The 15,174-nt window shown below is 34.8% G+C and overlaps 3 protein-coding genes and 1 pseudogene across 7 annotated transcripts; all 4 read left to right on the top strand.

The window, feature by feature from the left end:
* Window positions 1-325: 325 nt before the first annotated feature.
* On the top strand, window positions 326-3,187 carry LOC123209463 (DDB1- and CUL4-associated factor 8). The gene is made up of 5 exons (XM_044627534.1): window positions 326-672; window positions 1,172-1,423; window positions 1,785-1,928; window positions 2,014-2,703; window positions 2,803-3,187. The coding sequence occupies exons 1-5, from the start codon at window positions 565-567 to the stop codon at window positions 3,043-3,045; spliced, it is 1,437 nt and encodes a 478-aa protein (XP_044483469.1). The 5' UTR covers window positions 326-564; the 3' UTR covers window positions 3,046-3,187.
* A 1,102-nt stretch (window positions 3,188-4,289) lies between these two features.
* Window positions 4,290-10,567, top strand: LOC123205586. 5 transcript variants are annotated; one of them, XR_006499871.1, is made up of 9 exons: window positions 4,290-4,653; window positions 5,009-5,212; window positions 5,327-6,088; window positions 6,333-6,457; window positions 6,616-6,858; window positions 6,957-7,100; window positions 9,757-9,865; window positions 10,255-10,335; window positions 10,413-10,567. XR_006499871.1 is itself a non-coding variant. In XM_044622577.1 (2 exons), the coding sequence occupies exon 2, from the start codon at window positions 7,009-7,011 to the stop codon at window positions 7,639-7,641; it is 633 nt and encodes a 210-aa protein (XP_044478512.1). In that variant the 5' UTR covers window positions 6,464-6,858; window positions 6,957-7,008; the 3' UTR covers window positions 7,642-8,206. The 5 variants fall into 5 exon arrangements, 1 of the variants encoding a protein (XP_044478512.1); XR_006499868.1 differs by having other exon boundaries at window positions 4,290-4,567; window positions 6,957-9,865; XR_006499867.1 differs by having other exon boundaries at window positions 6,957-9,865.
* A 1,089-nt stretch (window positions 10,568-11,656) lies between these two features.
* Window positions 11,657-12,753, top strand: LOC123208839. Its single transcript, XM_044626423.1, has 2 exons — window positions 11,657-12,334; window positions 12,422-12,753. Exons 1-2 carry the CDS (start codon window positions 11,718-11,720, stop codon window positions 12,612-12,614), a joined length of 810 nt encoding a protein of 269 aa, XP_044482358.1. The 5' UTR covers window positions 11,657-11,717; the 3' UTR covers window positions 12,615-12,753.
* A 333-nt stretch (window positions 12,754-13,086) lies between these two features.
* On the top strand, window positions 13,087-14,287 carry LOC123208640 (annotated as a pseudogene).
* Window positions 14,288-15,174: the final 887 nt, after the last annotated feature.

Here is a 15,174-nt window from a genome sequence, read left to right as displayed (position 1 = left end):
AAAAATAGATAATAAGCATATATCAAACCTTATAAATATTAAGTCGAAGAATTTGTTATTATACTGAATTTGGGTGAAACTTGTCTGTTGGCCCTTAATATAATTTATACCATCTTTACTTTTATAATAAAATTAGGTATAACTATTTTAAATATATAAAAAATATATATATATTTATATAAATATTATTATATAATTGAATAATTTTAAATTAAAAATAAAATAATATTAATTTAAATAATATCATAAATAAATAAATATATATATATATAATTATATTTTATTATCCTGTGCAGCAGATTCACGTATTCGAATCTCTCTCTCTCTCTCTCTCTCTCTACATATATATATATTTTAAGTTGATTTATTTATTTATGATAAGTCGGCGTGGTTCAACGTAACTGGACATTAGCACAATTCAACCGTGCACGTCATCCATTCGCACCGAATTTTTCTTCAACGTGAAACAGCGGCCCACGGTGTTCTCCTCCGTCAAACCTCAGAAACTAAAGAAAGAAGGAAAAAAAAAAAAAAAGAAGCTATCTGTGAGTCGAATTCCGCTAAATGAAGACGAGTTTTAAGGGAACTAGAGATGGATTTACCGAGATTTACCGGAGAGAGATGGGCTTGTCTCGGCCCAGAGACGTAACTCGCTGGTTCGCTGCTTCAGAGGTTATAAAATTCTTCCTATTTTTTTAGTAATCAAGTAATTAACTATGATCACTCAGGCAATGATAGATGGTATTAAAATTATTGTTTTATGTATCAAATTTATTCTTTTTTTAAGGGGCTTTTGGATCATAAATAAGTGAATTGTTAACTGTATTATGCTGGATCAGTTTATACGGATTGATATGTGATTTGGATGATCAAAATGAATAATTAATTGATCACTGGCATGAAAGTAGAAACAGTTCGTAACAATATAAATTGCTTTTGTGTCACTACAAATGAGCTTTTGATTTTGTGTAATATTATAATTTTCAGTAATTTCTCACAAATTTTAGTGGAAGGTTCATGGAATGTTATGATAGGGTTTGTAATATTCACTTTAGCCATGTTTTGAGCTCCCGTTACACACTCCGAACAGGATCGTGAACCATCAAGATTGAGATCTGGGTTTTAGAGATCGTTGGGTTGAGACTGATTTTAGTTTACTTTTTGTTTTCAGGAGCTGGTGAAGCAAATCAATCTTAATGGAAAGTTAAATGGTCATGAGGGTTGTGTGAATGCAGTAGAATTCAACTCTACCGGTGACCATCTTGTGTCAGGTTCTGATGACAAAAATGTTATATTTTGGACTTGGAAAACCGGAAGAAAATTATTCTCATATCCTTCTGGACACTTTGATAACATATTTCAAACACGAATTATGCCTTTCACTGATGATTGTAAAATAGTAACTTCTGCTGCTGATGGCCAGGTAAATGCATATTTTGTTTCATGCCTTTTTGTTATAGGATCTTTCTTTCTCTTGATGTAAATAGATATGAGTAAATCTGTAGTCTTGGCGTCCTGATTAGAAAATTATTTTGTATGAGTGACATCCTGATATTAATTTCGATACATACATACACACACACATGCTTTTTAAAAAATGAAAGCCACAGTAAAATCAAACATATTCATGTGGAATCTGGAAATTGAGTTTTCTGTAAAATTTCAATGACAATATAAATTTTAGAATTTTTAATTTTAGCAATACTTTGGATCTATTCAACGTATGCATATCCAAAGAATGGTTGTATACTTTTAATGACAAGAACTTTCTTCTTTTCTTATAGGTGAGGTTTGGACAAGTTTCAGAGGATGGCCAAGTTGATACAAAGAGGTTGGGGAGGCACCAAGGGCGTGTGTACAAGCTTGCTGTGGAGCCAGGAAGTCCCTACATCTTATATAGCTGTGGTGAAGATGGTTTCATCCAACATGTTGGTCAATTTTTTTATCTGAACTATGTAAAAACTCTCTTTCTTTTATATATTTTCAGAGGCGTTCTTTCTTTTCATTTTGCAGTATGATCTGCGAAGTTATAGTGCTACAAGGCTTTTCCATTGCTCGTCATTCACAAAAAACAGCAAGCATCACCAAAATAGCATAAGTTTGAATGCTATTGTAATTGACCCGAGACATCCTGTTTACTTTGCTGTAGGAGGTTCTGATGAATATGCACATGTTTATGACATAAGAAAATGTAAATGGGATGCATCATGTAGTTCAGATGTACCTGTGAACACGTTTTGTCCCCGTCATCTGATTGGGAATAATAATATTCACATCACTGGGTTGGCTTATTCAAGCACAAGTGAACTGCTTATTTCCTACAATGATGAACTCATTTATATGTTTGAGAATAACATGGGACTGGGTTCCTCACCATCATCTATACCTCGTGAAGACATACAGAAAGTTGAAGAGCCACCTGTTTACATGGGCCATAGAAATTCAAAGACAGTTAAAGGAGTGAATTTCTTTGGCCCCAATGATGAATATGTCATGAGTGGGTCTGACTGTGGCCATATATTTATTTGGAAGAAGAAGGGTGGTAAATTGATACGATTAATGTTTGGTGACCGGCATATTGTAAATCAGCTTGAGCCCCATCCCCATTTGCCTATGTTTGCTACTTGTGGAATAGAAAAAAGTGTGAAGCTCTGGGCTCCTATGGCAAGCAAAGTTCCTCCATTGCCTGACAATGCAGAAAAGGTGCTATTTAGAAAGATATTAGACCTGAGCATACCACTGAGTCTTATTTGTCATTGTCATTTATTGTATATTTTCTAAATTTTATATGTTGATGAACAGATTATGGAGTCTAATAGGCAGGGAAGAGAGGACCATTCACGGATAAATCTTACTCCTGATGTTATAATGCATGTTTTGAGGCTGCAGAGGCGGCAAACACTGGCATATATTGAAAGGAGATACAGTCGAGCTGATCTTGAGAGTGATGATGAAGAAGAAGGGGAGGCTTATGTTTTAGGATTTTCAGATAGCGATGCCTCTTCTGAGGGGGGTGGAAACTCCAGAGAGTGCACCATCAGCTAGTGTTTATAGTTTATTAAGTAAGCCCAATTTTTGTTTTTTCTTTACTTGTATTTAGTTTCAATGTACTGTATAAAGAAAGTTCAATTAGATACATTCTACCTGTAGTTACCTCATCTTAATGGTTGGATTGCTTACAGTTCAATGGCTTATTTATCAGTTTGTCTATTTACTAGTAGTGGGAGATTTCTGTTATTTATATTGATCTCAACTTAACATGTATTGTCATTACACATTTAAATAGATAAATGGTTATATAACGTTTTGGGTTAGTACTCTAATAATATCTTAGATACATGGGTCGATATAGTTGTCTTTGTAGGGTTTGCAATTCAAAAAATATTTCTAAGGGTGCGTTTGGTTGACGATTTTTAAAATTACCTTGGTAATCTATCTTTTATTCCCTTGTTTGGTTTGTTAGTAATAAAAGATTACAGTAATCTTCTATTACCAATGCTGACGTGACAGGTAATATAGGTGGTAATCTGATTACCACCTTCACCTTAGGTATTTAAAAATTACTGGGGTAATCTTGAGTTTATTATAGAAAAATTATTATGTATTAATTTTTTAAGATCAAAATAAATTTATTTTTAATTAATATGACAAATAATATACAAAATATTTAAAAATAATTATATTCAAGGACATTTAAGTAAAATAATTTACTAGTAATCTTTTATTACCTATCAAATTTTATCAAACATAGTAATCATTTATACCCAGTAATCTTTTAAGTAATCTATCTTTAAAGTAATTTTTCTATTTTAGTAATCAAACATTATCCAAACCAAACACCCCCTAACTGTTTTGGAGTTAATAAATTATTAAATCAATATTTTTCTTATGTTTTGTCGATGTAAAATTACGAAACTCAATATCTTCAATCAAATTTGTCCTATCATTGTTTAAGAGTACACATAAAATGTGTATGATATAATTTATAATGTGTTGATCTAATAATCTGATTAACAGTTAAATTATTATTTGTTTTGAAACATAATTTACTGTAGTTTTATTTTTGAATTTTGCAACTTAAATCATCTATTGGTAATTTAATAATTCACATTCAATTAAACTAAATACCCAACAAATCTATGCGTGATCTATCTAGAATATTAAAAACAAGGGAAAAAAAATCTGTTAGAAGTATCAGAGAAACATATAAGAAAGAGCAGAGCTATAAAAGCCGCTATACAGAGATGCCCAAATTCCGGAGTTGAGAACCCGGTCCATTAAACACAAATTTTCGAGTCAAAGCTACGCGGTTAAATGGATAGTTCAAAATTGTGCGTAAATTTCCTGAACTACCGTGGAAATTATTGTAATTTTACAAACAGCGTCAATCTCTACCCTTCTCTACGCTTCCCGCTTGCCCAACAATTTGAAATTTGCTTTCACACGTCACAAACTGGATAACCGATAAAAATGAAACCGGACGACCTGTCGTTTCTAGAGATCTCCGGCGAAGATGATTCGCCGTTGAAGCTGCAACGGATCCCTAACGACGACGTAACAAGTTTCAGTAAGTCCTTTTTCACTTGTTCCCCTCTGCTACTCCCAGATCTGACCGTTCCATTCATCATCCTACGCCTCTTGTCTCTCCAATTGGTTAGGGTTTCCATTTTGTATATGGCTGTGTTTATATCACTCTATTTAGCTTCTAGAACACTGGAAAATTCGTTTACCTTGTGATCTGATTTATACAAATTGCTTTTTCCGAATTTTCTTCTATATTAGTGATTCTATCATTTTGCGCAAAATTTTTTATAATTTTTCTGAACAATCTTCCCTGATGAGTTTGATTTTATTATATTCTAGCGAATTAATAAATTTTCATCTTCTTTACGAGCTATTCGGAGGAATTTTGAGTTAAATAATGATATAATTTTCTACTGAATGCTAATTAGTTTAATTCATTATATTTATATAAGAATGTCAACTAAATGATGGTATGTTATTGCAGCGGAAGTGACGGGAAAGGAGAACGAAGAAGATTTAAAATTTTCATCACGTAGAGATAGTGTTAATGAAGAGAATACAAGTATGAACAAACCAGGAGTGCCAAAACTCATTATGGCGTCACAAAAAATGAAGAGGAAGAAGAAGGGTGGAGGGTACAATTTGCGCAAAAGCTTAGCATGAAATCGAGCTTTCTTTACTGAAGAAGGTGGCCTAATTTTTGGTTTTGGATTTCATGATGTTTTATTTCCTTTGTAGAAGTGGAAAATGGGAGGGAAAACCTTTTATTGGATCCTACTTACTAGTTTCTTTTTTGGGTCAGGCGTTTTGGATCCTTTAGAGTTATCTTTAATTAGTGGCAACATCAGTAAGTCTAGTGGGGAGATGTTGTCAGTTATCAATGAAGGTAGGAGAGAATCGTTGGTGGGTGAATTAGAAGATTTGGGAGCTCTTGAAGAAAATTGTTTGGGGAGCTGCCAGCAAGTACTATAAAGGATGATAGAAAGAGTGCTGGTTCATCATTGCCAAAGAAGGTTGCATCCACTGGAGTTAATCCTGAAGTAGCATCTGCTGCAGTGGTTATTGTTCTTATACTTGCTTGGGCTGCCGATGTTTTGCTATTCTTTTTGACTTTATCTTGTCAGTTGAAAGTTGGGTTAAATGAAACTAATTTTAGTCGTGTTGAGCATGTCCTCCTCAGGCTAAGCAAAAGGCGCTTTCATTTCAAGATGTTAATAGAAGTGGATCTAAACGCAGTGGTTGCCCACGACCTGTTGCTTCATTTGCATATCCTTTTGATGAAATTGTACAAATATAATGGAAGAGTTTTGTGGTCTCTAGAAGTAGACTTGAGTTGTATGGTTGGACTGTCTTTCTTTATCTATTAAATTGGAGAATAGTTGACCTTAACTTCTTTGAACTGTGAACAGACGGGCGAATGTGAGTACAACAAAAGCAGCAACTAAAGATTTGAACTTGTCAAAGATAACAGCTCGAAAACCGGATGCCTCTGTGCATCCTGCAACTGTTAAAAGCACTATCCTGAGTGGGAGCAACTTAAAGAGGAATCAGAATGTTCAACGAGGTAAGTGAAGCTTAAATCTTCTAATTTCGGGAGGGCTTTGAATTCTTATACACATGGACAATTGGTCGAATAAAATCCTCTCACTTGCACATCATAACAAGCTTATAGCACCTGAACAAGGAATATTTCTTTAATATTATGATTCTTGATGCAATTTACTGTCTTGCACAAGTTAGACTATGATTTTACACCAGGGGAAAATCATGTCTTCGCAATTGTTGCTTTCTTCTTTCTGAAACAGCAGTCAGCATTCATAGAAACATCGGACTAAAGAGTTCCTCAAACAATTCTACGAGTGCAAGATCTAGCTCGCAACCCTGCAGATCCGTAGTTGTGAAATCTTCTATGAAATTAGCTAGAAGAAATGTGGTGAGAACTTGGAACACTTAGAAACGTTAGCTTTTCAAAACCTATAATATACAATGCTCTATGGCTGAACATGATTAATATTATAAAATACTCCCTTTAACCATGGAATGAAATGCTTGCTTTATTTGTTTTGGTTTATTTTCATTTCTACGGGCCAGTTCAACATTGGAAGTCCGTTCGTCAACCAATTCAGAGTATTCACTTGTCACCAAAGCCAAAGCTAAAGAAGCCTCAAAGATCAACCCAAGTCATGCACTTTTAGCTTCTGGGGATGCCAACAATATTGCAACTTCTTTTTCACCGAAGGCTCTCTTTAGTGGTGGAAGCATGCAACATTCACAACTACAAACTGCCAAACCATCATGTTTGCGGATGCCATCTCCGTCATTGGGTTAAACCAGGTAGACTCAAATAGATATTTTCAGCCATTTACAGAGCTGTGTGGCATAGTCTCTGATTCATGTTTTTTTTTTTTTTTTTGATTCATGATAATTTGCAGTCAAAGGCTTCTTCTTCACATAGTTTAGTACTGAAAAGTAATAAAGCTTGCAATGTTCCCGAGTCAAACAATTCTACGAGTGCAGTCAAAGGCTTCTTCTTCACATGTTACTGGCATGACAAGTGCAAATCTGAGAGACTCAGGGTCAGTTACAGAATCCTCTCTTCTATCTAATCTTAACTCTGGTTCACTTGAAAAGACAAAATCCAACTTGCGCAGAAATGCTACTCGAGAGTTGGAACTGAATTTGTCATCTAACTCTTACAGTTTCGACACAGTAAATAAAGAACAAAGTTTACATATTTGCAATGATATTGACCAGCCATCTCTGAAAACTGCGAAACAAAGAACATATAAGGAGATTTCACATGCAGTGGATGACGAACTACAGTGTAGTGATAATAGATTGCTCGTACGAAGTGCACAATCTGACCAATTCATGAAAGATGAAGCGAAAGAGAGAGTTGCCAATATTTGCCCAATGAATATAGAATCGACTGGGCCCAAAGTGGAGAATGATAATATTACCTCCCAATTTCAACCGTCAGTGCAAGTTGAAGGTATATACGAGAAAAAGGATATGATTGACAACAATGTGAAGAGGACAAAATTTACTGTGCGTCAATTGATGATCACATTGCCTCTTCACGATCAAAATCTGGTGACGTCAATGGTACTGTTTTAGGGCCACAATCCAGAGAAGCCGATGATTATAATATTATGGGTGCTTCGAAACAGCATGACAATTTGTTAAGTTGTGCGCAAGATGTTAATGAACAAACGATGAAACAAGCTGAGGAGAAAATGCCTTCTGCCCTTCAGGTTGATCAGATTGAACCGTCCATAAATATTGGCACTTTTTCCTGGGAGAGTAGATCTTCAGAGTTTCAGAAGTGCACAAATAGAAAGATTTCCAAATTCCAGTCCAGAAGGAAAAGAATGCGTTGCTGCAGTTGATAATTTCTGTACAAAATCCAAAGTAAAGTCTGCGGATGTCAGTCTATCAGTTGGAAGGGGAAAAGTTGTTTTGGGCTCTTCAGCCTTGGATAATATGGTTGTTGATGTGAATGAAACTATAATTGATACTAATGGAAGTGAATTGAAAAGTTCTGGTGCTCTTTGTTCAAAACAATCCACACTACATGATAGTGGCTTTTATATGGCTGTAGAGCACCCACTTGGAGATTATGCAAAGTCAGGTTTGATTGATACAGATTTCAGGTGTGATATCAAACCCCATGTTCAGACTACTTCTGGCACGTCACAAATGTTGGATAAAAATCAAGAGTCAGATGTCGTAACCAGTGGCAACACTAAAGTCCCCAATGTTGAACATGAACTTGTAGAAGACAAACAACATAATTTATCAATAAACAATCACCATTCTGTTTCTGAATTACACCCTGGAGATGACATTAGCCCTTGCAAGCAAAATATATCAACAGCACACACCACACATGTCAACACCATGTCCACTGAGGGGAACCAGATTCCAGAGGCTTATGATGAACCGTTGTTTGAGGAGCGCAAGCCTTTTGAAAAGCCCAGAGATTCCAATTCTAGTGAAATTGTAGATGGAAGTCTCGATGCCAAAATCTGTTTTGGTCGAGAGAATGCCTCTCACTCTATTTCAAGATGAATGTGTAACGCAAACAAATGAAGAAGTTGCTGTAGTCGGTGATACGTTTAGGGATACACTTGAGGAAGATGCACAGATGCAGGTCTTAGATGGGAGTTTATCAACAGATAGCTGCAATTGTAACTTCAATTCATCAACAACAAAGGATAAGTCTTCTGGGGATGTTGATGATGTACGTGTTTCTGATCTTGTAGCCGAGTTGCAGGAAAGTAATGTCTGTAGAAGTGACTTGGATGTTGTTTTACAGCAATCTTATGCTTGTGTAAATGAATTAAGTTCTGTTGTCTGTATTCAGGCAGCCCCTGCAGTTAAGAATGTGGTGTTGTTGAGGACCAGAAGGCAGAGTACCCATATGAGGAAAAAACAGTGTCAGGATCTCTTGAGATTGAACCATTAGTCAAAAATCTCGGGTGTTATACTGAAACAAAGTTCAGGCATGATAGCGATGATGATGAACTTAGTTCTCCTAACTGGTCATTGACATGTGGTCTGTATTTGAATAGGAATGAAGTTCAAAATTCAGTAACAGCAAATACTTGCGAATCTAATACATTTTGTTTGCAGAACAAAGAATCTACATTTTTGGTTGAAGTAAATCAGTCAGCATCAGGGATAAAAAAATATAGAAGTTGACATATTGAAGAGTGATACTTTTGCAGAGGAAGCTAGTATTTCTCAAAATGAGAGTTCTATTGGTGAAATGCAGCTTGAGCTAGACAATGCCAAGTTTCTCAGTGATGATGGAATAATGTCATTAACTGGAAGTGTCTTTCAAGATGTAAATGTTGATGCAATGAAGATTGATTTTTTGTCTAAAGAAGTTAGTATAGTTCAAAATGATATCAGTTCTATTGTTGAGATGCAACATGAGTCAGAAGATGCAACAATTTCATTAACTGGAAGTATCTTACACGAAGTAAATGTTACTTCAATAATGAGTGACGTTTCGCCTGAGGAAGCTGAAATTATCATTTACCAAAAGAGTTGCAGTCCTAATAATGAAATCAACTGTGACTAGGATGATGTTATAGAAGATAAGGATACAACAAAACTTCTGAGTATTTAGTTCTAATTTATTTTATCTGATCTTGCTAGCATTTTTTTAGGCTTTTTCGGATGATAAAAAAGTTAGGTTGCTTCTGAAGCTGACTTTGTATGCAGTGAGAAATCTGGGAATGATAAGAAGCAAGATAATCCAGCGATAAAACCTCCTCCACATGCTGTTCCATTTTCTGACGAGTGGTTAGCTGCATTTGAAGATGCCGGAGAGGTACTATAAGTTCTTTCTACCTGTCCAACTTAGATTTTGTCTTTGATCTAGAGTTGCAAGGCAGCACAATTACCGGCACTCTACTTAAATATTGGATGCATGTATCTTTTGAAGATAAGTCGTCTATCATCCTGCCTTATTTGAATAGGCAGTGAATTTGAAACTGAAACTGCATCAGAAAAATAACTGAGACTGCACCTGAAAAGTCCTCCAATTTGATAGCATAAGATTGGCTGGTGGGTTTCATGATGTTCAGTAGCCTCAAAGCTACCTATTCAAAAGCTAAATGAACTAGATTTGTCTTTTATCAGTGGTCCTAATTCTGATAATCATAAATTATACTTCGTTAAAGATCAAAATCTAGGCATTTTATACAAATCTTTCTGCAGGAACTTCTAACCATGAAAAGCGGCGCTGTACAGCATTCACCCCCAGACAAGACTCAACCTGAACCTAGTCCATGGTCGCCGGTATGTTGTTAGTTGTTGTAGATATTCACTTTTGTTGTGACATTAAATTTGTTTACTGTACTTTGATCTGAATTGAGGTGAAGCGAAAGAACAACCAAGGAATTGGGCCATATGACTACTAAATATACCAACATCCCTTCATCCGGTTCCTAATTAATCATTCTTTTGTAGCTAACATCGTGACTGATTTTGGTCCCTATAACTCATTTATTGGAAGTATTACTTTGTTCACTTTGAGAGTGTTTGTGTATTAAAAAAATAGTTTAAAATTATGAGTAAAAATTCTTTTACCATTCTTAATGTTTTAGTGCCTATTGTGTCAGTTTTAAGTGAAAGGAAGTTGGTGCTTTAGTAGTGATTTGAACCATTTTTATCCATTACTATATAATTGCATGGCCATATTTATAGCAAAGTTATAAATTTGATACACTTTAATATAAAAAGATAACTTTTTTTTTTTATGTATTACTAATCCTTGAATAAAATTATATAAATATATTTTTAGTATATAGATAATATGTCATCATATAATTAAAAAATTTTAAATTAAAAATAAAATATTATTTATTTACATAATAACATATCATTTGTTTATATATAATATTGTCCGCAATACTTATGCTACCTTTTAGTATCCAATTGCTCAACCTTTATGCATTTTTTCTACTGGTTCGCAATGCTGATCATGTCCATAATTTCTTTAATAAATAAATGATCCAAAAGTTGCTCTAATAATTTGAAAAAAAAAAAATGCTGGCTATAAAAAGTCAGAAAAAAAATATTACGAAATTTACACTAACCATATTAAGTCCATGTTTATTTTATGTATTGGCTCATGATCAACCCATCAATGTGAGATTATGTTATAGATAGGATATAGATATTTGACATGATCCAAGGGTGGAGATTGAGACTACCTTAACTATATAAAGAAATTATCTTTCATATGATAAATCAAATAATCTTACATTCGTGCTAATGTGACATTCATTTTTTGGTTAACTGCATATAAAAATATATAAATAGATATATATTTATTTATTATCAAATAATTAAGTATTATTTTATTATTAATTCAAAATTACTCAATCACATAATGATATATATTAAATATGTATTCTAAATAAATACTTATAATTTTATTATTTATAAAAATAATAGTTGTAACGAGATACAAGAGAATGGAAAAAAAAAGAAGTTTAATACAAATACAAATGAGGAAAGATTTGATCTCTCTCACGATATTCCATTCTTGTTAATTTTCACTTTTCCCTTTCCAATACGAATTCCTATCTTTACTTGGACTTACTTAACCTAATTTTACAAATACCCAACACTTAATTTCAACCCTATTCAAAACACTCTTGCTTAATTCCTCTCTAATGGCTACTAGTGAGACTTCTTGCTGTCTCCAAGAAGAACTCAAAATTTTTCACAACATTGACCGCCTAGCGTATACTCGTTTAGTGTTTCACCTGGGTTTGCCTCCTAAAATCGGCTCCAAAATTGTGGCCTTCTGGAATTGGCTTGAACGTGTTGGCTACGTTAATTTTGTCGACAATTCACTGGACTTGTCTCCTCCGTTGTTTCTTGAATTATCACTGGAGTCTGAAGCCTGCCTGGATTGCTTAAAGAGAGAATCTTTTTCGGATAGTGATGAGAGATTGCTTCCACTGATTTGTAGTCTTGCTGGGGAGCCTCTTTCTTTGAAAGTTGTTTATGAAAACAAACTGCATGCAATAAGACACATGAAGGAATTTAATAGGGATGTGGGCAAGAGGATCTTTAATGACATAACGCCAACAAGAAGCTCGGCTAATGGTGATTTGGTTAACGTATGTGAATATTATGGAAATCTTCAAGGGCAAGATGAACAAGCTGATAATAATAACAATGGCAGTCACAATATATATAATGTTCCTGATAATAAAACTCTGTTTGCAACATTCTCCAAGGGTCATCCCATTACATATCAAGAACTTGAAGAGTTTTTCACCAGGTAAATTCATCTCTCAATGATTTGTTAATGAATTAATTAGTGATTATGATTATTAACAATGGACGTGGTGGGTTTGATTTAATGCAGGAGATATGGAGGAGATTGTATCGAGAATATATACATGAGTGAATTGTTTGCTCGCGTGGTGGTAACTTCACCCAAATATATTACAAGGATTCTTGGAGAGACAGAGATTTTGCAGTCCAATATCCATGGAAAAGATGTAAGAATAAGACGTTTTATCCCCAGAGGCCCCCCACCACCACCACCACCAATCTGATCTAAATTACATTACAAAGAGCGCAATTGGGGTCTGTAGTACCACTCGAGAAAAAAAATTGTCACGGAAAAGAAAACTTCAAAAAGAGCACTAGTAACACGTTCTTATTTTAGATTGTTTTGGGGAAGACCAATATATATATAGATTGTTTGGAAGGAATCCCTAATATGTTGACCATTCAATTATTAAATGATTTAATGGTTAGTTTGGCTTGTGCTGTTTAATCATAATGCAAAGCTTTTGTTCGATAAAATACTTGGTATTATATGCAGAAACTTCATCCGTGCCAGATTATTCGATATTAAAGTTTTAATACTTCAAAATCATCTAATTATATATTAACATTTTATTTCAAATTATCGAGATATGTTTGTATATTTTGTTTTTACATATAATCTAAAAGGAATTCGTCACACAACCAAATTCTGCCAAAACCATTCCCAACTTTGCCACGGCCAGTCACAGCTTTACAATGCGAGGAGCCCTGCGTCAGATTTGGTCGCTTTGTAACATTTTAAGTTGGGTTTTTCTTTCTTTCTCCTTTTGACTGATGCCACCCTTTTAAAAAGAAACTAAACAAGTTCAGTGAATTAGTGCGATGACAATGGACAAGCATATCAATGCTTTTTTACTAGACAACAAAAAAATTCTATAAATAAATATATACACACAAATGTAAGGTCATCAGCTTGGATTTAATTCAAGAATTCCATATGGATAGCATCAACGCTACTCAAATCTTTAGGTCAATGGTTGTTTCAATCTATTTACCGTCATTGGAGCCAATATCATTGCTGACTCTCTCTCTTAGGGCTCTTTCACTGTCATTCTCATATCAAAGCGCAAAAGCATTAAGATTTCTAACTATGTAGCACTTTTCACCGGAATAACAATTCTCGCCATGACACCTTCATTTGACAGCTTGAGGCCTCCTCCATGTGAAATGGGTTCAAGTTTTTTGCAAAACCCTATCGAAGCTCCAATTTACAGTACTATATTCAGGTATTACTCTGGCAACTTTAGGCAAGGGGGGAACACGATTTGCTTTAGCAACAATGGGAGCCAACCAATCTGATGAACCCCAACATCGAGTGACTTTCTTCAACTGATACTTGTTTTCTATGTTCGATTCTTCTGTTACTAGAGCCACAGCAATTGCTTATATGGAGGATAATATACTTGGTTGGAAATTGGGATTTGGGATTTGTGTAGCCGCTAATTTAGTTGGAGTTGTTATTTTCTCGCTGGGAAAATGTTTCTATTGGCGTGAGAAGCCACAAGGGAGCCCATTTAAGAGTTTAGTAAAAGATACATAAATTATCTTTCTTCTGATACAGGATTCTGAACCACGCAACACAAAAAACTGGAGATATTGGAGCAGATGAGTCAATAAAAAGGCCATGGAAAGTATGCACAGTTGAGCAAGTAGAAGATTTCAAAACTCTAATAAGAATATTCCCACTATGGTCATCCAGTATATTTTTAAAAATAGGTATTCAACTTAGCTTGGTAATTCTACAAGCTCTATTGCATTTAGGGTCACATTTCAAAATCCCAGCTGGATCTTTTGTAGTGATAGTCTTAATATCCACAACAAATACTTTTTCACTTTATTTGATCACTTGCTCCTTCCTTTGTGTAACTTCTGGCTTTCCCTCAGCAAAAGTTGTTAGAGATAGGAAAATGAAATTACTACAACCAGAAAAAGGTGCGAAAAAAGAAAAGTTTTACTTTACCAAATTTAAAGCCGGTTACAGAAACTATTTTCATTTTGAATGCTCAACTACGTAACTTTCAAGTGATCAATGGAACTTACCCCAGCTCCAGGATATGATAGAATAGTTGCAAGACAATAAGTGATAGAATAGTGCTTTGATGGAATCCATTAATATGGACTGATTTAAATGACAGTGAGTGATAGGAAATGACTTGACTGCGAAAACACATATTGCGCCACAGGAGATGGATTCAAGTCAAGTCAATGTGGCCAGAATTTCCACACAAAACATACACCAAATATTTCTGATAGATGACTAGAATCGATGCAGCTAGGATCTTAAAATGTGGCCCTATGTAACAGTCCATGGTTAGAACTTAAAGAATAGTCAAGCTGCTTTAATTCCTATTGTGGCGCTGAAGAGTATACTTTCAGACCATTACTGGGAAATTTCTGATAATAGTTTAGCGTCCTTCTACTTGCTAACATGTGCGTAACCTCCAAGGCTTTGCGATCAAATCCATCGGATCAAATGTCTCCCCCGTTTATCAATACTGGACGGTTCAGACACCTGCATAAAACTCGATGTTAGAAGAATCATGAAGCTTAAAACGATAGCAATTAAGTAAATCAAACTATTGTAATATTTGCACTTCTTGCTGTTTAGGTGTTGTTGACCAAGTAAGTTAGCAACAACACAAAGGACAAAACCCAATCTCCAACTAACATTCTCAATATGGATGATGGCTGTGGCACTAATTACAAGACAAGTATAACACGCAAAGAAATACCATTTGTGTCAAGTTCATGATGCTGCGGTTTATTAAATTGGTTAGCTCCGCT

This window comes from Mangifera indica, chromosome 2 (genome assembly GCF_011075055.1).
Source record: "Mangifera indica cultivar Alphonso chromosome 2, CATAS_Mindica_2.1, whole genome shotgun sequence".
NCBI classification, from domain to species: domain Eukaryota; kingdom Viridiplantae; phylum Streptophyta; class Magnoliopsida; order Sapindales; family Anacardiaceae; genus Mangifera; species Mangifera indica.
This window is presented reverse-complemented; position numbering and strand designations above follow the sequence as displayed.